Below are 26,025 nucleotides of genomic sequence, written 5' to 3'. Positions count from 1 at the left end.
CAGGTTGCGCCGAGGCGACCCCAGGTCCCAAGTGTGACCGGTTGGATGAAGGAGGGCTTGAGGGCCAGTCCAGGAGCAGGTTGGGGCAGGGGCCGCGGGCCCAGGACAAAAAGTTGAAGTGAGGATGGTAGTTACTTCTGCATCTCTGCGCTCCTGGCAGCGTCCAGGGTCCAGGCTTTAATGGGGCACCGGGAGCCAGTACGCTGATTTAGCGCCTTCGTCCTGTCTTGGGGGGGGGGGGTGTCCGTGGAGCTCCTCCTGACGCCCTCAGCTGCCTCTAGGAGTGGAGGGGACACGTTGGCCGTGAAGGACTGGACTAGCCGGGAGCCTGAGAGGGAGCTTTTCTTTCCTCCCCGTAGTCCTGGACTGCCCCGGCCCTGGCCTGGACGGGCGGAGCAGAGCCGCTCCAGGTCCCTGCAGCTGCTTTGTAGAAGTTGGGCAAACTTCCTTCGGAGCCGTCCCGTGGTGAGGAAGCAGCTGGACTGCGGGTCCAGACGAATTCACGCAGCAGACTCACATAGGCTCCCGAATCCTCTGGGTGAGCCCCACTATCAACCCTTCCTGAAAAACACGGGGCGGGGGTGGGGGAGGGGGCGGAGCTGCTGGCTGCTGGCCTTTGGTGGGATTCCCTGGCCTGTCTTGAGAAGTTGTTCCAGACCCTTGGAGTAAAGCCTACCACACTGATAGAGCTCCTAAACAAAGCACTGGAAGAATAACAACAAAACCTTGCATTTCTACCGTGCTTTAAACGCCTTTCGAGGAGGAAAGAGTAGCTAAAAGCTCTGAAACTTGTGCTACATTTTATCACCGACACATCTCTATGACGCAGCTAGGACCAGCTAGTAGTTAACCTAGTTAGGACAGTAGTAACTTAGTTACTCCTGTTTGCTGTGCTCTAGGTGCAATCAGCCCTATCCCTTTTAACTGATTTCTTATTTTCTGCACTTTTCATGTGTCTGGAGGCATATGAATATTGTGGGGCTTCCACCACTTCTCCGTAGAAGTTTCCATTGCATGTGTGATCGGAATTCCTGTCTTGCTATCTTTAACTGTTGCAGAAAGAGAAACTGAACCGTGGGGAAGTTTTAAACTAAATTTTAGATCTTTTTCTGATGAACCAAAAACTTCTTTCTCCTACTACTTTCACCCTAGGAAAACAAGACAAAACAAAACATTAAACAACAACCCCCTTGTAACAAATATGAACAGTCAAGCAAAACAGATTTTCACACTAGCCATGTCCAAACTGTGTTTCATTCTATGTCCTGAGTCTATCACCTTTTTTCAGAAAGTGGGAAACATCCTTCATCACTGGTCTCATGGAATCATGGTCTTTTTTTTTTTTTTAATAATTATAACTTTTTATTGACAGAACCCATGCCAGGGTAATTTTTTACAACATTATCCCTTGCATTCACTTCTGTTCCGATTTTTCCCCTCCCTCCCTCCACCCCCTCCCCAAGATGGCAAGCAGTTCTATACATGTTAAATAGGTCACAGTATATCCTAGATACAATATATGTGGGCAGAACGGTACAGTTCTGTTGTTGCACAGGAAGAATTGGATTCAGAAGGTAAAAATAACCCGGGAAGAAAACAAAAATGCAAACAGTTTATATTCATTTCCCAGTGTTCTTTCTTTGGGTGTAGCTGCTTCTATCCATCCTTGATCAATTGAAACTGAGTTAGATCTTCTCTTTGTGGAAGAAGTCCACTTCCATCAGAATACATCTTCATATAGTATCGTTGTTGACGTATATAATGATCTCCTGGTTCTGCTCATTTCACTTAGCATCAGTTCATGTAAGTCTCTCCAAGCCTCTCTGTATTCATCCTGCTGGTCATTTCTTACAGAACAATAATATGGAATCACGGTCTTAAGAGTTAATAAAAGTTCTTTTTCATTCTGGAGAAGTTGTGTCTTTCCCAATAGCAGATCAAAGGAAGAATCCCTCCTAGACACTGGTTATTCTATAGTGCTGCTACTTGCTACAAGATGCATTAATTCAACAAGCATTTATTAACCTGCTAGGGGCAGGTATGCACTGCATTGCTGGGTAATAGTAAGATCCTCTTTTCTTCTCTCTTCTCTCCAGCAGTGAGCTGTGCAAGGCCCTAACCATGGGATTGGAAGCCCCAGTTGCACCCAAGGCAGAGGAGACTCCTGTGAGAGTAGCCTTGCGTGTTAGGCCCCTTTTGCCCAAAGAGCTGCTACATGGACATCAGAGCTGCCTGCAGGTGGAACCAGAAGAATGTCGGATCATCCTAGGCAGAAACCGGTCCTTTGATTTCGATGTGGTATTTGCAGAAATGTCCGGTCAGGAAATAGTGTACCAGACCTGTGTACAGCCCCTTCTAGAGGCTTTCTTCGAGGGTTTCAATGTAACTGTATTTGCCTATGGTCAAACTGGCTCAGGGAAAACTTATACCATAGGGGAGGCTAGTATTGGTGAGTGCTCTTGTTGGGGACGTCCTATTTGTACCTATTCTTGAGACTCAGAAGCCCTGCATTCCCAAATTTGCTGTACTCTCCTCCACTCCTTTAATATACTTTTAACTCAACTATCTTTATTTAACTCTCCTATCTTAATTCCTATGGAGAAAGTGGGGGGGGGGAGGGATATTCAAGGATGCTTTCAATTGATTAATTGAATATTGGTTAAAAAATTAAATCTGGGTATTCATTTCAAAGTCACCACCTTCCTACCCAATTCCTAGTGCTGGTCTGGAGAGTTTTATTTGTTCATAGTCTCAATATGAACCAACTATGGTATATAGTTGCTAAAAATACTTATTAGTTGACAAACTTTAATTAAGCACCTACTTTATGCCAGTGCTGGAAATACAAATACCACTAATAGTATTAGGCTACATTAGCAAATTATATTATTTGTGTTATATTAGCATATAGATCATGGAAGTCAACACTCATTGTACTAGAGGAGAGGAGCTCCCTAGAGCTAGGTCCTATGGAAGGAAGATGGGGCAGATGGCCAGCTCCCTACCATTGAGTTCAGAACACATCTAAAGAAATGTGCTTAGAGGCAGCTAAATAGTGCAATGGATCAGAGTACTGGTCCTGAAGTCAAGAGGATCTGAGTTCAGACACTTAATGCTTACTAGCTGTTTTTCTAGCAAGTCACTTAAATCCAGTTGCCTCATCAAAAAAAGAAAAGAAAAGAAAAGATAGAAAGAAATGTGCTTTATTCTGTGCCATGTTTTCAGGATGGGACAAACCAGGTGTACAGTTGTGAAGAGATGGTGAAAGATATAGAAACTATGTCATTTGGGGAACTCAGAATGGTTAACCAGAAAAGGGGAAAGTTAAGATAAGGAAGTAGAGATATCTTCAAATGATTGAAAGCTTAAACTTGTTCTCTGATGTTTCTAGGGACAGAACTTCTCAGTTTAAAGAGGATAGTATCTCCTTTAACTCACACAATAGAAATTTCTCCATAGAGCCTCTGGCATTATTGGAAGCCCCAAACTATTCTTGTGCTTCTAGCACCCTGAAAAAAGAATAGGAAAGCCAGAAGCCAGTTAAAAATGAATGAAGCTGAATGTACTGAGGAATGCAAACAGTTAACAACTAAAGCTAAAGACAGAACAAACTTAACTAATGAGATAGTGAGTTTTTCATTATTAGAAGTATTCAAATAGATTGTATACATTTTTGTTAGGGCTGAAGAAGGGATTCCTACATGAAGGGAAAGGTTGGATAAGATAACCTATAAAGTATCTTCTAGGTTTTAATATTTTATGGTTCCATTGCCTCTAATATCAGATTTCTTTTATTAACTTTACAAAATATTTTTCTCTTCCTTTTTTTTCTTTTTAAAAAATTATTTTTTATAAAAGATGACCCATTGGAAGGGAATAGGGCAAGAATTATGGGGAGAAATGTAGATGTGAAAACAAAATGTATTCATGAAATTTGTTATAAAATAGTCCATGGTTCAACTCCTACTCCCCACCCTCATTCTACTATCATCAGTTCTTATTCTAACCCAAGGTTACATTATTTATAGCCCTAAGTGCAATCATCTCTCTCCCTTTATAAACTGATTTCTTGCTTTCTACTCTTTTTGTGTGTGCTGGAGGCATATACATATGAATATTGTCAGGGCTCTTTGGAGAAATTTCCATTGTGGGTAAAGGGAGTGTCCTAAATTAAGCCCTTCCAGACTTTTCTCATGTGTCCCCTTCCTTCCTGATGTGACGTGTCTGGTTAAGTTCTGAGATCTTTCCCTGAGTCCCTTGTGCCCTTCTGCAGCTTCCCTCCATGAGGATGAACAGGGCATCATTCCACGGGCCATGGCGGAAGCCTTCAAACTCATTGATGAGAATGACTTGCTGGACTATACTGTGCGTGTGTCCTACTTGGAGGTGTACAAGGAAGAGTTCCGAGACTTGCTGGAGGTGGGAACAGCCAGCAGAGACATCCAGCTTCGGGAGGATGACAAAGGGAATGTGGGTAAGTAGCCCTCTTGTGAGAGATCTTCGGGAGACTCTGCAAAGACTCTGTTCTGGTTAGTTGAGCTTTCCCTAGTTTTCCTGCTCTCTAAAACAGTCTCCATGTTCCTTGAAGACCTGCTCTTTCCACCCTTGGGCTTATTATAGTATCGAGTGCCACTGTGCTGTGGGAGGTATATAGCAGGGAACTGCTGTGAAGGGCAGCGCAGGTCCTTTCTGCTGTGGCCTTCTTCCAGCTAGGAACCAAGCCCACGTGTATCTAGTCCCCTTTTCCTAGCACATGCAAGCAAGGCAGTGTCGTGGCAGGAACACAGGCTCTGTCAGGAACAAGTCTCGCATCTCTCCTAAGGAAGAGGGGGAAGGGGAGTGCATGGCTTCTAGAGCCCTTTCCAGGACCACTGCTCTGTGACCCTCTCTTTGTGGGGCTCCTTCTGGAGCCCCGGGTTGCTGATGAAATGTTTCTCTTCGCAGTACTGTGTGGTGTCAAGGAGGTGGAAGTGGAGGGTCTGGATGAAGTGCTGAGCCTCTTAGAGGTGGGCAACGCAGCTCGACACACAGGGGCCACTCACATCAACCGCCTGTCCAGCCGTTCCCACACCATCTTCACGGTGACCATGGAGCAGCGCCGGGGGGCCGGCCGCCTGCCGCGCCTCCCCTCCGTGGGGCCCATCTCCAACCAGCTTCTCTCCTCCAAGTTCCACTTCGTGGACCTGGCAGGTTCTGAAAGGGTGCTGAAAACGGGCAGCACTGGCGAGAGGTTGAAGGAGAGCATTCAGATCAATAGCAGCCTGCTGGCCCTGGGCAACGTCATCAGTGCCCTGGGGGACCCCCATCGGAAGGGCAGCCATATCCCCTATCGGGACTCCAAGATCACCAGGTATGTGCGCGCCTCTGTTCCGCCCGGCCTCCGGCAAAGGAGGACCACCTCCGGGGCCGCCCAGGGAGCGGGAACCGGACTTCATGTCTGGAGGTAGCGCTGGGTAATGAGCTGCGGGCGTGTGATCGGTAATGAGCAGCTAGCCAGGAAGATCGGGGCTCGGGGCCGCAGCCCGTCGGGTCTCCTCTGGGGGCCTTGCCAGCAGGGGCCGTCTGGCCTGGGCGAGGACCCGGGTGGCCCCGCAGCCCCAGCGCTTCCTCCGCCTGCTTCTCCACAGGATCTTGAAAGACTCCTTGGGAGGAAACGCCAAGACGGTGATGATCGCCTGCATCAGCCCTTCTTCTTCGGATTTTGACGAGACCCTCAACACCCTTAACTATGCCAGCCGCGCCCAGAACATCCGCAACTGCGCCAGGGTCAACTGCCGGCGGGAGCCGGAGCACGTGGAGGAGCTGCAGCTGCAGATCCGGAGCCTGCAGCGCGCCCTGGAGCAGCGGCACCGCTCCGAGACGCGCATCATCCACCGGCCCGAGCCGCTGCCGCGGCAGCCCCGGGCCCCGGAGCCGCCGGCCCGCCTGGCGGCCGAGTGCGCCCGCTACCGCGCGCGCACCGATGCCGCCTACAGCCTCCTGCTGGAGCTGCGGGGAGAAGCGGGCCTGCCCCAAGAGATGACCCAGAAAGTCCGGGACTGGCTTTGCGCCGTGGAGGGGGAGCGCAGCGCCCTGAGCTCGGCCTCGGGCCCGGACAGCGGCATCGAGAGCGCCTCCGCCCACGAGCCCTGCCCCCGGGCCCCTGCAGCAAAGCCGTCCAAGGCTCCGGTAGGCCCCGGTCTCTGACGCTGACTCCTTTTCCTCTCTTTTTTAATCTTATTTCAGTGATGCATTGTTTCCAGTTACAGGTAGAGACAGTTTTCCACCTTCATTCCTGTAAGATTTTGAGTTCCTGATTTGTTTTTCTCCCTCTCTCTCTTACCTCCCCTTTTCCCGTGCTAGCAAGCAATCTGGTAGGCTATACGTGCGCATTCATTTTTACTATATTTTGTGGGTCACTTTTTCAGGGGCAAAGGGAAGCACCTGGTATTATGGAAGAAAATTTGGATTTGGAGCTAGGTTTGGATCCCAGATTTTGTGATTTGGGGCGAGTTAGTTCCGTTCTCTTGGCCTGTTTCCTCATCTATAAAATGAAAGGCTTGGGGTTCTTAAAAAGGGATCAGTGAACTTTTTTTTTTTTTTTGGCTGAGGCAATTGAGCTTGTGACTTACTCAGGGTCACATAGCCAGGAAGTATTAAGTGTCTGAGGCCAGATTTGAACCCAGATTCTCCTGACTTCAGGGCTGGTGCTCTATCTACTGTATCACCTAACTGCTCTAGTGAACTTGTTTTTAAAAATATTTTGGTAACTATTTTAGTATAATTGATTTTCTTTCTTTTTTTTAAAGCTTCTTTTCTTTTTCTTTCTTTCTTTCTTTTTTTATTTTTGCTGAGACAATTGGGGTTAAGTGACTTGCCCAGGGTCACACAGCCAGGAAGTGTTAAGTGTCTGAGGCCAGATTTAAATTCAAGTCCTCCTGACTTCAGGGTTGGTGCTCTATCCTCTGCGCCACCTGGCTGCCCCCAAGCTTTTGATTTTCAAAACTTTTGCATGGATAATTTTTCATCATTGACCTTTACATAGCCTTGTGTTTAAGCTTTTCCTTCCTTCCCCCTCCTCCCTCCCCTAGATGACAAGCAATCCAATATGTTATTCATATTAAAATATCTGTTAAATCCAATATGTGTATGCATAGTTATACAATTCTCTTGGTGCACAAGAAAAATCGGATCAAAAGGGAAAGTAAATGAGTAAGAAAACAAAATACAAGCCGCCAACAACGAAAAGAGTGACAATGTTGTGATCCATATTCAGTTCCCACAGTCTTCTCTCTAGATGTAGATGGCTCTCTTTGTCACAGATCATTGGAACTGGCATCAGTCATCTCATTGTTGAAGTCACATTCATCAGAATTGATTGTCATATAATATATAATTGGTTTCTTTAATAGTCCGTTCTATTTTATTGTATGTATTTAAAAACATCATTCTGAGAAGGGGTCCACAGTCTTCACTAGTGTGCCAAAGAGATCTGTGATACAAAACATTTAAGACCCTCTAAGACTAGATGATTTCTAAGGTCCCTTCACACTCTAAATTATATATCTGTACTATGTAAGGAAAAGGTAACATCTACAAAGAGTTAACTGAAATTGGGTTGAAGTCGAGTTGAAGAAAAGAAAAAAGATGTTTAGAGATGGCATTGGATGTAAAAGCTTTTTTTTATGGCTAGAAGATGCAAAGAATGAGACTTAGAGAGAAAGAGAGGAACGCAGATGAGGGCAGGAGTGGGGGGAGAGAGAAAAGGAGGGAGAGAGAAGAATTAACAGAGAAGAATGTAGACTTTAAGATGGAGAAGATAGTTTAGGTGTGGGGAAAATGAAAAAAAGGGGGGAGCTTTCCATATAACCATTTAAATTTTTCTTCAAGGCACAAGAAGGAGATTGGGAACAACAGCTGCTAAGCCTACAGAGCCAAGTAGCCCGTCTGGAGGAGGAGAACAAAGATTTCCTGGCTGCTTTGGAAGATGCCATGGAGCAGTACAAGCTACAGGTATGTTTACTTGCAGATTTATACCACTTGGCACAGGCCTGACACATAATATGTACTTAATAAATATTTATTGACTAAATGACTCAATGCAAAGAGAATGTCTGCTTCTCCCAATTCTTCAGGCATTTGATTCCCAGTCATATCTAAAGTTCATTTTGTCTTGTTGGAACTTTTTGAACTCATTTCTACAGCCCTTCCTGTTCTTGGGCAGTTAGCCTGGATTCTGCATGCTGAAAGATCCAGGTTAAAAAAGCTACCCCCCATAAATTCTGTCCACACATGAGGGTAAAGATATGAGGTCATTAGGGTTATTGTACATTGGATGGATATGATGACATTACGAGTTGTACAGTCTTGGTAAGTTGCTTTCTGCTTATAGTCTATAAAGAACACTGGATTTGGAGTTGCAAGAGACCTTTGTTCAAATCCTGGCTTTGATGCTTACTAGCTGTGGGACTCTAGGCAAGTCCTTTATCCACAAAGAGTCTATTTCTTCATCTTTGAGATGGAGATAATTATATTTACATTTCTTACTTCATAGGTTTTGTAGGGTTTACTTTATAAACCTTAAAGCACTGTGTAAGTGATTGCTATGATTATTATTCTTACTGTTATTATTTCTAATGTATCATAGAGTGATCGACTCCAAGAGCAGCAAGATGAGATTGTGCAGCTTCAGTTGCGACTAGAAATGACCAGACCCAGCTGGGCACCCACAGAGCTACTACAGGACTTTGCTTTGAAGGACCGACCCCTTCGGCCCCATACGGCCCCTCTGGAGGCAGCTCGCTCTCATGCTCTCGGCATGTCCCCAACTCCCTTATGTCTTGAAAATGAGAATGGGAATGTCCCCAAAGGAGAGGTAAGGGACAGGGATAAGTGAGCAGAGTTGTGTTTTTGCTGGGAGCTCTCTGCCCTGGTAATTAGGGTGGCTTCACATCACAGGTCAGGGCTAGATGTTTCTTTGACTCTCAAGGCAAAGAACTGAAGACAATTATTCTATGACAAAAGAAGAGAGGGAGTTCCTTTTTTAAATCTTTAAGGATTTTATCTTAGTCCCCTTTCATTAGGGAAAAAGGTGGTAGACATTGCCCTATGACAGCTGATTCTCCTATACATGACATCTCTCCATGAGTCTATTTTTCCAGCTATGAAATACTGATGATTCTTTTTTGCAGTGTCCCAGATCAGGGAATGGGATTTGACTAACATGGAGTTGAATACCATATAGTAAGCCAGTATTTGGCATCTCCCACCTTACTTTATCTCTGTGGGTAGATTTTTTTCTCCAGTACAGGAAGAAGTGGTCTGTTGGATATTAATATTCCCAACCTTGAAACCTCCTTCTCAGGAGCTGAAGATTGGAGACTAGAAATCCTGTGAATAGTATCTCTGCACTGAAAGCTTATGGGACTTAAAAATGGAAATGGGACACACTCAGAAATCCTTAGGGGCAGCCTTTATACCATATGTCTCCTTGAAACAGCTGATAAACAAAAAGGAAAACAGTGATGACGAACTAGAAACAGCAAGGCCTGAAGGTCATTCCTCTTCACCCTCAGAGGAAGAAGAAGAGGAAGAACCCAAACGGTCCTTGCATCTTCGAAGGTAAGCCATAACTGATCAATTTTGGTAGATGATGTAGAATGCTAGAGACCCAGGCAGTAAGAGGTCAAAAAGATTTTCCTGCCCTATGATTTTTTTTTCATTAAAATTAATCAGTATTTATTCCTGTCACCTCTCTCTTTCTCTTTATTCTCCCCTCATGCAAAAAAGAAAAAAAGAAAAACTAAAACAAAACCCTTATAAATATCTACATTAGTTAAGCAGAACACATTTCTATAAAAATGTCTAAAAAATGTGTCTCATTATGCATATTGAGTCTATTTCCTTTCTTGGCAGGAAGTAGGAAGCATCCTTCATAGTTGGTACTCTGGAATGATGATTGATCATCACAATGATCAGATGTCTTAAGTCTTTCAAAGTTGTTTGTTTTCAGAATGTTATACTCTGCATCAGTTTGTGTCTTCTAAACTACTTCCTTCATTGTCTATTACAACTCAGCAATATTCCATAACATGCATATATACAACTCAGCTATTGCTCAGTTAATGGGCAGCCCTCAGTTTACAGTTCATTGCTACCACAGAAAAGCTAATCTGTTTTTTTATTCTTCCACTGTCATCTTCTCTTTCTTCTGACAATTTCTTGGCTCTTCCTAGGATTTTCCACCAGTACTTTGTAGCTTCGTTCCCTATCTAATCTGTCATTACCTTTTCCCTGTCTTTTTTTCCCAGCTTGACTATTTAATAGTATTTTGTTTTTCTAAATACATGTATAGTTTTCATCATTCGTTTTCCATAAAACTTTGTGTTCCAAATTTTTCTCTTTCCTCCCTTATTCTGCCCCAAGACAACAAGCAATCTGATGTAGGTTAAATATGTGCAATTCTTCTAACCATATTTCCATATTTGTGGTGTTGTACAAGAAAAGTCAGATCAAAAAGGGGAAAAAAACTATGAGAAAAAAACAAGAAGCAAACAAACAACAACAACAGCAAAAGTGAAAATGCTATGCTTTGACCACATTCAATCTCCATAGTTCTCTCTCTGGATGCAGATAGTATTTTCCATCCTTTGAATCACCACATTGTTGAAAAGAGCCAAGTCCATCACAGTTGATCATCACATAGTCTTGTTAATTAATGTATGTAGTATTCTCTTGGTTCTGCTCACTTCACTCAACATCAGTTTATGTTTTTTCAGGCTTTTATGAAATCAGTCTGCTTGTCATTTCTTATAGAACAATAATATTCCATAAAATTTATATGTCATAACTTATGCAACTATTCCCCAGCTAATGGGCATCTACTCAATTTCCTGTTCTTTGCCACTATAAAAAAAGGCTGCCACAAGCATTTTTGCACATGTGGGTCCTTTTCCCTCTCTTATTATCTCTTTGGGATACAGGTCCAGTAGAGACACGGCTAGATTAAAGGGGATGCAGAGTTTTCTATCACTTTGGGCATAGATCCAAATTGCTCTCCAGAATGGATCATTTTACAACTCCACCAACAATTAGTGTCTCAGTTTCCCCACATCCCCTCCAACATTCATCATTGTCTTTTCCTGTCATCTTAGCCAATCTGAGAGGTGTGTAGTGGTAACTCAGAATTATCTTAATTTGCATTTCTCTAATCAATAGGGATTTAGAACATTTTTCACATGAGTAGAAATGGCTTTATTTTCTTCATTTGAAAATTATCTGTTCATATCCTTTGGCCCTTTATCAGTTTTCTCTGTCCTTTTCAGCAGCTTCCAGTCCTGAATTGATGCGCTTTAGGTGACTTTTAATCTGGTCTCCAGATGGAGGTCCTCAATACCTTCAGAGGTTTAACTCTAATCCTTGTTATTTCCCTGATGGCCAAAGTTGAGGCAGAAAGAGTACTATTTTCTGAGTCCTTTCTTTTAGAAATGGTATTGGGAGCTGGAGCAAGAAGGAGGTTGCTGTCCAATGGCATGGAGAACCTCATGGAGAGAATAAAGTCTTGGAACTTCACCTAGAGGAGCTGGAGACTGCTGCTCACATGGCCAGAGGTGAGTGGAACTATCAGCTTTGTGATTGGCAGTGGTATCCCCATCCCCATCCCCATCCTCATCTCACTAGGAGCATCTTAGGTAGAGATCCTCTAGCTCTGTTTTGCTGTGGGGCTCTGCTCAAGACTTCCTGTATTGAACTACAGTTTTTCAAATTGATTCTTTTGAGCAGTAAACCCCCTTTCTTCTTCCCTTCTATTGCATGGTCCCACCTTGCCATTCTCATCACTAGGTATATACCTTCTGTCTCTTCTTTGAACACGATGTTTAATTTTCAAGGTGGGTACTTTCACAAAGAAACAAAAGACATATCACTTCAGCTCCCTGGGTCTCTTTTTCTCTGGCTATAAAATGGGGGTGTCTGTTTTCCTTGGGGAATGACATCCCCTCAGATTACAGAATCACAAGTTTGAGTGCCGTCTTCCTCATTTTACAGATGAAATAGGCTCATATTGATTAAGTGACTTGCCTAGAGTCATACAGCTAGTAAGTGTCTGAAGTAGGATTCAAATACAGTTCTTCCTGACTCCAAAGTCCAGGACTCTGTACACTATATCCCTCCTTTTTAAGGATTCTTAATCTTTTTTTTTATATTATAGATCCCTTTGACAGTCTGGGGAAGCTTGTGGAACCCTTCTCAGAATAATACTTTTAATGCATAAACTCATATACGTAGGATTTCAAAGGAAATATTATTTCATCCCATTCATTGCTCTGAAGGAGTTTAAGAACCCTTTACCTAAATGAAAGGCAGACCTTGGAGGGAAGGCAAGGTGACTTAGAGAGCATTTTTCAGACCTTGGGAAACATTCTCACCTTCTGCCCCAAAGTCATTGAATCCTTGGAGAAGAGGCAGGAGGAGAAAAGAATCTGGCACAAGTCTGTTCTTTTCCCTTAATCCTCTCGTGTCTTCCTCACACACAACCTCTGGCTATGCTGTAAAGCTCATGAGTAGCTGTCCCTTTCCCCCATCCCCTGCTCCTCTCAGTAACCTTGGAGGCAACTCTGAGTATCTGTCATCCTGGGTTGTTACAGCAGCTGGCGGGAGAAGGGAGCCAGCTGGCTGTGGGCAAGGCCCCTCTGTGAAGGCTTCGGAGTGGCGTCTGGCACAGGCCCAACAGAAGATCCGGGAGCTGGCCATTAACATCCGCATGAAGGAAGAACTGATCGCAGAGCTGATCCGAACAGGTGATGGGTCGCCTCGGTCTTTCTTTCATCGTTCCCGACTACAGGGCAGCCCAGATAGACCCCCACGAAAATACAATTTCCTGACAAGTTTGGTCCTCGTTTCTCTTCTTGGTGATTCCACAGAGGGGTTCAGTCTCTTGCCCCTGTACTCAGCTCTAGGAGTTATCTGTAGGGATGGGGGGGGGGGGAACATACACTCCCCTAGATAAGACGCCGAGGTGATGGATGATAGAAATGGCCAAAGCTGGGTCCTCCCATCCCAGGCCATGACATCTGTCCCCACTGTGGGCTTCTAGGGAAGGCAGCACAGGCCATGAATCGGCAGCACTGCCAGCGGATTGGGGAGCTGGAGCGAGAAGCTGACCGGGTGCGAGCAGAGCTGAATGAGGGCCAAAGGCAGCTTCGGGAGCTGGAGGGAAAGGAATCCCAGGACCCTGGGGAGAAATCTCGGCTACAAGAATTCCGCAAGAGGGTGGCTGCTGCCCAAAGCCAAGTACAGGTTGGTGCACTGAGAGACGTTGGTAAGTCCCATGAAACCACAAAGAGCTTATCTTGTTGACCACATTTTGATTCCCAAGTAAGAGATTATTTGGAGTCTGGAAATCTGGTCTCTGATCATAAATTTCACTATGTTACTTTGAGAAATCATCCCTCTTTGCTTTAGTTTCTCCACCTATTTATTACTGAATCTCTCTTGGCCTCCCAAGTCTATAGGAGACTAAAAATTCTGTAAGAAGATGAAGCTGTATAAACAGGATCTTTTTGAGATTAGCACTTTGTAAACTTTAAAATATCTGTGAATTAATATTTTATCATTATTGTCTTGAAGATATAATGTATTCCTTAAGTACTGAGTCTATGAATGTAGATCATAATTTAGAATTCTCACCTTTTTTGTTGTTTGCTTGCTTGTTTTTTTCTCTCTCATTTTCTCCTCTTTTTTGATCTGATTTTTTTTTTTTTTGTGCAGCATGATAAATGTGGAAATATATTTAAATATGTTTTAAGCCACCAACAGATTAAAAGTTGAGAAATGTTTTCTGCCTGATAGGTTAATCTTTAAGGAAGAAGGAGTGAGACCTGGATGTTATGCAGCATCTGAGGACCTTTGCTATCCAAAGAAGCCAGGAGACCACATTCTGGGGTGGGGATAATAGGGGGCTTAGATTTATAGATTGTATAGAGGGCTAGAGATATATAGAGTACTTTAAAGCAGCTATGGGGCAGCTGGGTGAAATGGCACAGTGGATAAAGTGCTGGGCCTGGAGTCAGGAAGCTCTGAGTTCAGATATAACCTCTGACACTTATTGCTGTATGACCCTGGACAAGTCATTTAACCCTGTTTGCCTGTTTTTTCATCTGTCAAATGAACTGGAGAGGGAAGAGGCAAACCATTCCAGTATCTTTGCCAAGAAAACCTAAACATATAGTTATAAAGAGTTGGACAAAAGTGAAAAACAACTGAAAATAAAATATTAAATTATTAAGTTTAAGAAGTACTTTCCTTAAAGCAGTCCTATACAATTGGAAGTTTTTATTTGTCTATTTCATGAGTTACAGACCCCCCAAAAGTCATTCATTGGCCACCCATCTATTGCTGAGCCTTTCTTGACTGTAACACTTTTTAGTTATACTTTTCACATCATGACTTTCCCCTTCACAGGTTGGCATAAGAAATTAAGTGGGAATTTTCTGGGAGTTGAGCAGTAGTCACAAATTATACACAAAAGCTAGCAAATGACAGAAGAAAATTTAAAAACTCAGAAATGCATAAAATATAAGTATAATATTGTATAAAATATTTTAATATCAAATTATAATTCAGACTTTTCTGTGGTACAGAGAGAGGGCCAAAAATGTTTACAGGTTTTTCCAGATGCCTTATTCTAAAGCCCCCACTATAGAAGGGATAACTGTATATGTTCATGATGGGGTCAAATTGCTTAGATCCCATGTGTCCCAGACAATCTTTAGAGCTGATCTATTCTGAATGGCATATGGTCAGCTTTGGTAGAGGGATTTCCCACACTGTGAATCCCTTAAACTGACAAAATGGCAAAATGTGTATTCAAGTATAGATATGTGGGTTATTATTACTTAGATGGGTTCTCAGGCAACAGGCATAAAGTCTTTCACTAGGCCTGTACTTGTTGGGATCTGCCAGAGCTTGCACTTCAGATAGGGCCTTAATCGCCTCTCTATCACCATGAGACATCAAAGTAAGATTTTAGTAGAGTGTGAGCTAGGTTGCTTAAGCATTTTTATCTGTTTTTTTATAGAGTATACGTGTGTGTGTGTGTGTGTGTGTGTGTGTGTGTGTGTAGATAGATATATAAAAATACATACATAAATATGTTTTATATATTATATATAAATTTTACATGTGTGGGTATGTATATTTATAGTTGTTGTTTAGTTATTCAATCACATCTAACTCTTTGTGACCCCGTTTGGGTTTTCTTGGCAAAGATACGGAAGTGATTTGCCATTTCCTTTTTTTTTTTTTCTGAGGCAATTGAGGTTAAGCGACTTGCCCAGGGTCATACAGCTAGTAAGTGTCTGAGGTTGGATTTAGACTTGGGACTTTCTGACTCCTTTTCTGGCACATAGTCCATTGAGCATCTAGCTATCCCTAGTTGCCCTAGCAAAACCAGTATTCAGTAGGGCAGTCCCCAGGTTCTGCATCTGTGCTGTTTCCCTTATATTCCACTGCTTCTCTGTGGACCTGACAGGCCCGTGGGGCCAGGAAGGCGGCCAGCCAAAGTTTGGGGGCTGCTGACTAATTTCTCTGTTGGCATAGGTGCTGAGGGAGAAAAAGCAGGCCACAGAGCGCCTCGTGTCACTGTCAGCTCAGAGCGAGAAGCGGGTGCAGGAACTGGAAAGGAATGTGCAACTCATGCGCCAGCAGCAGGGGCAGCTGCAGAGGCGGCTGCGGGAGGAGACGGAGCAGAAGAGGCGGCTGGAGACAGAGATGCATAAGAGGCAACACCGGGTCAAGGTTGGGGTCTCCTGCCATGAGCTTGGAAGGCAGGAGCTGGCGGCCAGGCTAGGGGAGGGAGACTGGGGACATTCACTGAGACTTAGAAGGTGAAGAACTCAAGACAAGAGCCTCCAGGGGGCCAGGATGGGCAAATGGGAAGAGTCAAAACAGTGGAGAACACAGATGGTGGGGACTGCTTCACACAGCCTATCTGGACCAGGGTGAAACCCTCCCCTGTGATGCTGGGCTACCAGCACTGGGCAAACCTAGAACAAGGGGTCACCCACAGCACTGTTCTCTGGCGTCTCACTCCCTGTCTCTTGGCTTCCTGACTCTGGTCCTTCCTTTAGGAACTGGAACTCAAGCATGAACAGCAGCAAAAGATACTGAAGATCAAGACCGAAGAGATTGCAGCCTTCCAGAGGAAGAGGAGGAGTGGCAGCAATGGCTCCGTGGTCAGTCTGGAGCAGCAGCAGGTACCCGTGGCTAGGAGTTGCTAAGCAGGTCTTTGCTGATCCTTGTACTGGGAAAATCATGTCCTGAAACTCAGGGATCTCGGACAGTTGCTAAGTAGATCTGCATTGTCCTGGGACTCAGAGATATGATCCAAAGAGATGAATAAGAAATGATAGTAGGCCACTTGGATTGATACAGAAGTGTGGATTATTATGGTCTAAAATCTCTTTCCTTAGAAGATTGAGGAACAAAAAAAATGGCTGGACCTGGAAATGGAGAAGGTCCTGGAGCAGCGGAGGGCTCTGGAAGAGCTGGGGGAGGAACTGCGTAAGCGGGAGACTATTCTGGCTAAGAAGGAAGCTCTGATGCTGGAGAAAACTGGACTGGAGAGCAAGAGACTTCGGTCTAGTCAGGTGAGCATTATGTTAGAGATAATCAGGAATAGGAAGAATCATTTTCCCCCAGGAGGGAAAGAAACTAGAGAAGGTTTGCTAATTGGGGATTCCTATGTAATGATAAAGAAGATGCTCAAGGACCAGATTTTTTTAAGGGAACCAAGTTCTCATCCTCAAATTAAATTAAAATATTTATTTGCTACCAGTTGTGTACATTGATCTAAATTCCATAGGATAAGTAGAAATGTGATCTCTTTCCCCAGGAAATTTATAGTGCTGTTGAAATGCCCAACAGACAATCAAATACAAAAATCAGGCAGCATATGATCAGTGTTAAATTGGATAGACAATAGGTACTTATAAGCATCTGTGGTATAGAAGTACTGGAGTTGGTTTTAGAAAATTTGAATTTGAATTCCTCCTTTTATTACCACTTTGTGTCTCAATTTCTTAGTAAAATAGGGACAAACTTATACTGAATAAACTTGTACTACATCACAAAACTGTGTGAAAATCAAATGAGATAAATCAAATATAAAGTGCTTTGTCACCATATCAATGGCTATATACACATACACAATCAATTTCAGTTTAGAGGACAAAATCAATTATTGAGTTATTAAAAATGTTTATTTGTGCTGATCAACCAAGATCTACCATTTTGCCCTCCCACTCCATTCCTCTCCTTCCCCCAATTGAGAACACAAGAAAAATAAAACCCATTCCAAACATGTATTGTCATGACCAAACTGGCCATGCCCCAAAATATATTTATCTTTTTCTGCATTCTGAGTCCTTCACCTCTCTATCAGGAAATGAGTAGTATGTTTCATCATTATTTTTCTGGAATCTGAGTTGTTCTTTATACTGATAAGAGGTCAGCATGAACATTCTATCACATATAGAATATATATGTATACTATGTTCTATCACAATTAGATACTATAACTTGTTTATCCATTCCCCAATTTATGGGCACCTCCTCAGATTCCTACTCTTTGCCATCTCAAAAAAAGCTATAAATATATATATATATATATATATATATATATATATATTTATTTGCATTTGCATCCTTAGCATTGGTTTTGCTTAAAAATAATTCCTCCATAAGTCCTTTAATTCTTCTTCTCCAGGTCTCTCTTGAGCAAAATGTACTTTTCTACCCAACTCTGTCTGTGTGTGTTTATGTACATTCAGTCTTCTTTTGACTAGTTCAGATGAGAGAGATTTGAGTACTAGTTTCTCCTCTTCCCCCTTCCTCCTTGTTTTTTTTTTGGTTTTTTTTTTTTTTTAAGATATCTACTTGTACACCTTATTTGAGAAAATTTCCCCTAACCTTTCTTTCCTTTTCCTCCCAGTGTATTCCTTTTCCCTTCTTTCCATTCTTAATATCAAGATATAACAGAACTATTTCCAGGTCATATATTTGGACTTCCCCTATTTCCTGATAATGCTAGGGTGCAGAGGAAGCATATCTATCATCTCCTCATATTTAGATGTAAGCAGTTTATCCTTCTTTATCACTGTTCATGTTTACTTTTTTATGTTTCTTTTTCTTTCTGTGTTTGAACTGCAAAGTTTCTCTGCTTGAAAGTTCAGCAAGTTTCTATTCCTTCCCTCTTCAGAATTTGTTAATTAAGCTGAACTTAATGAGAAATAAATGACAAATTAGGTTTAACATTCCAAAGGGAAAATGAAATGATGTCTTTTCATCAGGAATACTTGGACCTCCTTTATTTCATTAAAGGCTCATTTTTCTCCCCTGTAGAATTAAAGTCAGGTTATTTTGTTTGTTTTTTGCTGAGGCAATTGAGGTTAAGTGATGTGACTTGCCTAGGGTCACACAGCTAGGAAGCATTAAGTTTCTGAGGCCGTATTTGAACTCAGGTCCTTCCGATTTCAGGGCCAGTGCTCTATCCATTGTGCTATCTAGCTGTCTCTTTAATCAGTTTTACTAGTTAAATTATTCTTGGCTACAAGTCCCTGTCCTTTGCTTTCTAGAATATTATATTCTAAGTTCTCTATTCTTTCATAATGACGGCTGCTAAATTGTGTGTGGTCCCAACTGGTTTCTCAGTACTTGATTTCTTTCTTTCTGGTTGCTTGCTATATTATTTTCTTAGACCTGAAAGTTCTGGATTATGGTTATGATGTTGCTTGGAGTTTTCATTTTGGAATTTCTTTTGGGAGGTGATTCTATTTTCACTTTGCTGTCTAGTTCTAAGAGATCTCGAGCAGTTTTCTAAAAGAAAATTTCTTGAAAAATGATGACTAGGCTTTTTTTGGTTGTTAGTGTTCACATAGTATAATGATTCTTAACTTTCCCTCTTGATCTGTTTTCTAGATCAGTTATTTTTGCTATGTAATACAGTGGCTCTGAATTACCTGTACCTGGGGAATGGATGACAAAGCTACCAGTTGCACCTGTCCTTATTGCAGTGTCCTAGTATGGGTCTGAGGGTTTTCTGTACATGTCTGGGACCTTCTCTTGTCTTAGTGTTCAGTTTTTTCCTGGGTTTTGAATACAATGCTCTGGGTACTGTTTATTCCTAACTTAATCCAGTCCTTAGTGCCTGCAGACTTCCTTGTTATCTTCCTGTCTTTCTACCAAAGGACTGACTCATGGTAGATTTTTTAGGATTTCTTCATCAGAATTCTGTTTTGTATATTTTCTATATCTTTTTGGAAGACTCTCATCATACTGGTTTTTATTTTGGCTCTGCCCTGTTGAGCTATTTGTTAAAAATCTGACAAAGTGACAAGGTCTTTACTAAATTGTTCATTACATTCTTTCCCTAGTAAAAACTTCAGTAGATCCCTACTTCTTATATCAACAAATTCTGTTGTCTGGCTTTCATAAGATTGTTCACAGTGCTTACCTAGCCAAACCATTTTTTCTTATTCTACAATGTGTACTGCCCAATTTAAACTTTTTTTCTTATCTCATGAACAACACAAGGCTTATTTCTACTCCCTTGTTATGTTTCATATTCCCCTGTTATATCATCCCCTTGATATGTTAATCATTCTGAAAGGCCCAACCTAAATCCTACTTCCTTCATAAAAATCTGTCCTAATTTTTGTCATTGAGCTTTGACTTTTTCTGAATTCAGTCTAAAGTATACCCCTTAGTATTTATATTGCCTTTTATTGTTTGCTACTGTTGCATGTGTCCTGTATGTCTTTTAAAAATGTATTTATTTAAAACTAACAAAAAATAAGGAAAAGAAAACATTGTCATGTGTACAGAATATGAGAGGATTCAAAATACGAAACAAATTTCCAATTCAAGAAAGTACATATAAGAAATACTATATATTGTATTGAAAACTGTCCATCTTTGCTTTCTTGTACATTTTCTTTTGTTCTCTCCTGTTCATTTTTTACTTTATTTCTTTCCCTTTCTTCCTCCATGTTCCCCAAGCAGGCTACAGTTAAGCAGATATAGATATACACATATATGTATATTCATATACACACATACCCTTATATATATATAATCATACAAATATATATACATTCATATGTATATGTAAGGTTATACTATCCTTGTTATTTCTTTGAAGGTGGATAACATCATCTTTCTTAGGTCCAGATCTTTCCATATGTTTCTAAATCTACCAACTCATTATTTCCTACAATACAGCAATATTTCAACTTATACTAATTGTTTTAGTCTAAGACAATGTTAATTAATATGGCTGATATATGTGGTTTCCCTCCTTTTCTCTTTTAGTTGAATCTATTTTAACATTAACTTGTTTGAGATCAATAATTACTACCACTCCTTTAAAAAAAAAATAACATTCTATTCCTGATTACGTTTGTATATATTGTTTATCCTTGCTTCTATCTGCTACCTTACCATGCTTAACTTATCTTCCCTCTAAGGAGGGAAGATATTCCCTTATTCTCTTCCCTTAATCATTCCCTCCCTCTTTATCCCATTCCCATTAATTTATACTAACATACCATCCCTCTAACTTATTCTCTTCTCCAATTTAAAAAATAAATTTAGAATACTTTTAACCTATGTTGTTTCCTTTTTTAAATTCCTGATGTGAATGATTCTAGAACTACCACCCTTACTTCCTCATCTAATTTTTTTTGTCAGTTCTTCTTGCACCTCATTTGCATAATCTAAATTTTTACCTTTTCCTACATTATTTTGCTTTTTTTTTAAAACCAAATCATACTCAGCTGTAGTGCAATCTTTCTTTTGAACTACCCACTTACTAATGACAATCTTAGACATATCAAGTTCAGGGTTTTTTGGCAGCTTTGAGTTCCATTCCAGTTATGAAAGTCAATGACTTTCCTGCAGGTCTGACAATTCATCAAATTCCATCTTTTTTTTCATTCAGAATTATGTTTAATTTTGTTGGGTATATTTTCCATTGCAATCCTAGTTTTCTGGCTCTTTGATATATAGTGTTCCAAGACAAACGGTTTTTTTAATGTAGCAGCTACTAAGTCTTGTATGATTCTAATTGTGGCTCTAAGTAAATTACTGCTTCCTAGAAACAGGGATCTAGCCAAGGAAGCAAATATTTATATATTTATTATTGTCTCTTTCTACAGGCGCTCAATGAGGACATTGTGCGAGTATCAAGTCGGTTAGAGCATTTGGAAAAAGAACTGTCTGAGAAAAGTGGGCAGCTCCGGCAGGGCAGTGCTCATAGCCAGCAACAAATACGTGTAGAGATTGACAACCTGCGACAAGAAAAGGACCTGCTTCTTAAACAGCGATTGGAGATTGATAGTAAACTGAGGCAGGGTACCCTGCTATCCCCAGAGGTATTGTTCTGCTTATACATGGGCCCTTTCTGAGACTCTGAATCCCTTCTAAAATAAGGTACCCCAGACACTAACCATATTTTACCAGTTGCTACACCTTCCTCTTCTGTCTTGAAACAAAACTAGATTAGTAATAATTACATCAAACTTTTATGGTTTCTGGAAATCTTTGAGTGGAGGCTGCATGATCATTTGTTGGGAGTATTATAGAAGAAAATTAATTCCTTGTTACTTTGTTTATAATCTCATATTCCTTTTTTGTAGTTAAAGGAAATAAGAGTATTTAAGCACACAATCTAGGAATATGGAATGTAGAGTACTACATGAGATGTCAGGAGTCTAGAGACTTTGGTTCCAGTCTTTGCAGGTTTACCTTTCTAAGTCTGTTTTGTCATTTATAAAAAATGAGAGGGTTGGACTATGTGATTTGAGTTCATTCCAGTTATGAAAGTCAATGATTCTATGAATTCCTACTCAATTTTTTATATGGGTTAGTTTGATAAAGACAGTCATTGATGGGATACAATTAAAGTACCATGCCTGGTTTTTCTCCTGACACGATGTCTTTCCTTGAAACCCAGTCACTGTTTACTCAAGGAAGATCAATTAATTGTAGTAAATCATTTTAAATAAAGTCAGGATGGCAAGTGTTTACAGTGCATTTCTACATCATCTGAATTTTTTTGGACTTGCTATTTTGGATTGTTGATGGCAGTAGTAGGGTTAGTACACCCCCTCCCCTCCCAATTTCTCAAATACTTGGGGTTCTTGCCATGGGGATAATGATTGAAATAATCAGTTTCATCTCTTTACACATTGATCATATAGGGACAGGCATATAGGGATTGATTGTTGGTTCTCTAGCTCTTGCTTTCTTGAGTGTGTAGTATATAAACTTGAGGTGAGGGACTGTATTTTGATTTTTATTATTGTTTACTATTGCCCACCCCAAAATAGATATTGCTTTGTGTCTGTATTCCACTTAGTACCTGGCACATGGCATAAGCTGGTGTCTGTGTCCCCACAGGAGGAAAGGACTCTGTTCCAGTTGGATGAGGCTATTGAAGCTCTGGATGCAGCCATTGAATATAAGAATGAGGCCATCACATGTCGTCAACGGGTACTACGAGCCTCAGCTACCATGTTGTCTCAATGTGAGATGAACCTCATGGCCAAACTTAGCTACCTTTCTTCCTCAGAGACCCGGGCTTTGCTATGCAAGTATTTTGACAAGGTAGGCATCTATCTCAAATGGCATCAAAGAATAGCCATTTCTTTAGTTGGTGGGTCTGAACTTAGGACAAACTATAATCACCAGGGACTCAACCCTCTCTTCTCCATGAAACCCCTTTTCCTTTAAACCCAGTGTTATCCATAGGCTGAACCAGAGTAACATGTCTTCACTGCTATCCTTTTTTTCTGAGTAACATGAGATGGTTAGATTTCATTCAGATTCTGGGTCTCCAGGGCCAAAACTCTAAGTCTCAAGAGTATGAGGGCTTGATCAGCAGGTAAGGCAAAGCTTGGGATTTGGAACAGGTGGTAACACTTCGGGAAGAACAGCACCAGCAACAAATAGCCTTCTCAGAACTTGAAATGCAATTAGAGGAACAACAGAGATTAGTGTACTGGCTGGAAGTAGCAGTGGAACGGCAACGACTAGAGATGGACCGCCAGCTGACCCTGCAGCAGAAAGAGCATGAGCAAAATATCCAACTTTTGCTTCAGCAGAGCCGAGGTAATACTCATTTCATTTGCTGCAAGTTAGTATGATTCTTTTTTTTATCTCTGTATCTCCTCCCATGGCTCCTCCGCCTATATATCTTGCTTATTATATCCAGAGCACCTGGGTGAAGGACTTGCAGGCAGTAAGAGGCAATATGAAAATAGGATCCAAGCTCTGGAGAAAGAACTAGGCCGGTACATGTGGACAAATCAGGAATTGAAGCAGAGGCTTAATAACTTGAATTCTACAGGACAGAGCAAAGGTAAAGTTTACCATTGGTTGCTAACCTACATCATTTGTTTTTCCTTTGGGATGTTAAACCTAACTTGTCATAGATTTCACATTAATTGCAGCTAGTGGTAAACAAATTCTGAAGTGGGAAGGAATAGAAACTTGCTGAATTTCAAGCAAAGGCTGAATGACTAGATGGTGGGTGTCAGAGTGGGAATTTCTTTGTGTAAAGATTGGACTAGATTGCTGCTGATGTCCCTTCCAGCTTTCAAAAAATGTGAATATCTCCATTAGCAAGTTTGAGCTGCTTCTAATTTTGCTCATTTCCCTCCCTTGGGACATCCAGGCTAAAGGAGCCATCTTTGTCATGTTCTTGTCAGTGATATCACCTCTATATTGTAAATGAGACTGGCCTGGTATCAACTTTGACAATTGTGTTCTTGGTGACAGGAGGGGAAAAGCGGACCATGTGCATTGAGAACAGATCATTCTTTGCAGCTGGACTGGAAGAAGAGACTGGCATAACTTCTGAACAGCTCTGGCAGGCATCACTTGGGGAGGGAACTCCGAAGATCAGGGAAGACTTTCGAGACTTAGTGCATGCACCATTACCCTTGACGTGGAAACGCTCATCCCAGTCTAGTGATGAGCAGGGCTGTCTAGAGGAGCTCAGGCAGCGAGAAGTAGCCGAGTCTCTACTTGGAAAGATGCTGCCTATGGGCGAACCACTTCTGCCTCGGAGCCTGGGCCCTTTGCCCAAGTCAAGACGAGAGTTACGAAGAGTCAGTCAAGGGATGATTGATGTTAGGAAAAACCCAATATAGGTAGAAATCTCAAGGCCTGCCTCAGAGGCCAAGATCTATCTGGCTCTGAATGGTGTTGTCCCAATGGACAGAACTATGCTATTTAATGATTAGTATATTTGTGGTTTACTCCTAATGCTCAAAGACATATCTACTGGAAGCTGATACTAGCCTGTGTGATTTCAGTGATCTACAATATATGCAGCCGGGATTGAGGACCTTGTAAATGCATTTTAAAAGTATGTTTATTATCATTTTGTAATAAATAAACTTTAAGGTGAGTTTTAAGAACCAAGGAATGAGTTAGCAAGGGAATTGCAGTTTGTATTTTTATGAGCATAATTAATGTAATGACACAGAGGTAGAGAGGGTGGGAGTACCTTTGTTCTAATTAGATAGAACCAGCACAAAGGAAGTTATTTAAGAAAAGAAAAAATTTTTTTTTCTTAATTGAAACTTTCAGCCCAGGTAAAGATATCCAAGTATAAGCGAGTATGGAACTAAATCTAAGGTCTAAGTTGTCTTCCAACCCATACCAATGATTTAATAGCAAATCCATCTATAAACTGAGAAAAAGTAATATTTTTTATCCCTGAGATAAACTCTTTTGAACTCATAGACATTTTTCTTAAAGATAGAAAGTATTAAGGCTTTCTAAAACATGAAAATGTGACTTTCAAAAAGTATTACTCTGGAAAACATAGCCTTAATATCAAGAAGTTTAGATTTGGATGATGGTCACAACTAATCTCAGTCCAGTCATGGTGAGGATTAGAAACCTGGTAGAAATATTTCTTCTAAATTGTCATTTACGTCATTTGATAGTTCTCTCCTTTGATGATCACAGTCCTGTTTGATAGAGTGCTATTGTCGATGTTATAGATGAGAAAACAAGCTCCCATGTTAAGAGACTTGCTTGAAGTCACATAGATAAGTGATAGAAACAGAGTGCCCTCATGGCCATTGCTCTTTCTCCTATGTGTGATATTCCATTTGTGTGTTGAACCCACAGTGTTTCAAGTAACAATTTATTATATTACATAAAGGGAATGTGGACAATTTCTTCTGCCACATTAGATGTTATCTTCATGATCCCACAGTACTACTTGCTCCATCTTGGGTAAGGTATGAAGCAAAGAATAATGGAGGAATTGAATGCAGGGAATAATAACCCTCTAAACTTCCTAGCCTGAGTAACAGTAAACAGAACAATAAAAAAGGCTTGAAGCCATTTCCCAGCACCTTTCTATTTGGCTTTCTCTGTCCTATGCCCTGTATGCTCTCACATGATTTAAAAAGGCCCTGTCTCCAGCTCTTTACAGGGCCACAAACACTGCAGAAATCTCTCAGCTCAGTTCCAAAGAAGATGAATAGGGTTTTCTGGTATTATTTCACACATTCATTCATAACACAAGTCTATGAGTGTCCAATACATCTGATGAAAGTCAAGTCTTTCGATGGAAGAGAGATAAGAACAGAGACTTCCTGTTGTGCCAGCCAAAGTGGACTTGGACAAAGTTAGTAATGGTTATAACCAAGTGACCACAACACAATTGAACTAGCTGAGCAGCCTTTTTCGAGTATAAGTTCTATTAATAGGATGTCTCCTGGAGATTGCTCTGTTGAAAGGAGACTCTTGGTCTGCATTACTTGGAAATACATCCATCTCTTCATCTGTAAAAAGGCAAAGATTTAGAATTAAGCCATCAAGTAATGGAAGTAGATATAAAGATGATCAAGAAAGTTTTAACAAGAACCTATATTTGCAGGAAACTATACAGTGTTGGATTTGGACTATCAAAACTACTGAGTATAATTTCATTAGCTCCTTCAGTCTCGAATAAAGATTAAAAGGAGG

The 26,025-nt window shown here is 41.3% G+C and overlaps 2 protein-coding genes across 4 annotated transcripts in view; one reads left to right on the top strand and one right to left on the bottom strand.

The window, feature by feature from the left end:
* KIF7 (kinesin family member 7) lies at nucleotides 1-24,833 on the top strand. 3 transcript variants are annotated; one of them, XM_031955588.1, is made up of 20 exons: nucleotides 1-118; nucleotides 360-538; nucleotides 2,097-2,449; nucleotides 4,274-4,474; nucleotides 4,945-5,350; nucleotides 5,628-6,168; nucleotides 7,870-7,992; nucleotides 8,627-8,854; nucleotides 9,479-9,600; nucleotides 11,464-11,588; nucleotides 12,624-12,776; nucleotides 13,073-13,275; nucleotides 15,577-15,774; nucleotides 16,107-16,232; nucleotides 16,449-16,625; nucleotides 21,192-21,407; nucleotides 22,435-22,641; nucleotides 22,947-23,145; nucleotides 23,249-23,395; nucleotides 23,815-24,833. In XM_031955588.1, exons 3-20 carry the CDS (start codon nucleotides 2,122-2,124, stop codon nucleotides 24,186-24,188), a joined length of 4,074 nt encoding a protein of 1,357 aa, XP_031811448.1. In that variant the 5' UTR covers nucleotides 1-118; nucleotides 360-538; nucleotides 2,097-2,121; the 3' UTR covers nucleotides 24,189-24,833. The 3 variants fall into 3 exon arrangements, with proteins under 3 accessions (XP_031811448.1, XP_031811449.1, XP_031811447.1); XM_031955589.1 differs by having other exon boundaries at nucleotides 1-538; nucleotides 2,100-2,449; XM_031955587.1 differs by having other exon boundaries at nucleotides 1-538.
* TICRR (TOPBP1 interacting checkpoint and replication regulator) overlaps nucleotides 24,787-26,025 on the bottom strand; it is a 37,128-nt gene continuing 35,889 nt past the window's right edge. Inside the window, exon 22 of the mRNA XM_012542354.3 lies at nucleotides 24,787-25,841. Coding sequence (XP_012397808.1) covers nucleotides 25,726-25,841 — 116 coding nt within the window. The 3' untranslated portion in view covers nucleotides 24,787-25,725. The remainder of the gene's footprint in view (nucleotides 25,842-26,025) is intronic.

The sequence above is a fragment of the Sarcophilus harrisii genome, chromosome 2, assembly GCF_902635505.1.
Source record: "Sarcophilus harrisii chromosome 2, mSarHar1.11, whole genome shotgun sequence".
In the NCBI taxonomy this organism is placed as follows: Eukaryota; Metazoa; Chordata; class Mammalia; order Dasyuromorphia; family Dasyuridae; genus Sarcophilus; species Sarcophilus harrisii.
This window is presented reverse-complemented; position numbering and strand designations above follow the sequence as displayed.

Bases quoted from the DNA above. Each gene is read 5' to 3' on its own strand.
- KIF7 (XM_031955588.1), top strand. From the start codon at position 2,122: ATGGGATTGGAAGCCCCAGTTGCACCCAAGGCAGAGGAGACTCCTGTG. The intron at 9,601-11,463 runs GTAAGCCATAAC...CCTTTCTTTTAG, and splicing joins CGGTCCTTGCATCTTCGAAG to AAATGGTATTGGGAGCTGGA. The intron at 16,626-21,191 runs GTGAGCATTATG...CTCTTTCTACAG, and splicing joins AGAGACTTCGGTCTAGTCAG to GCGCTCAATGAGGACATTGT.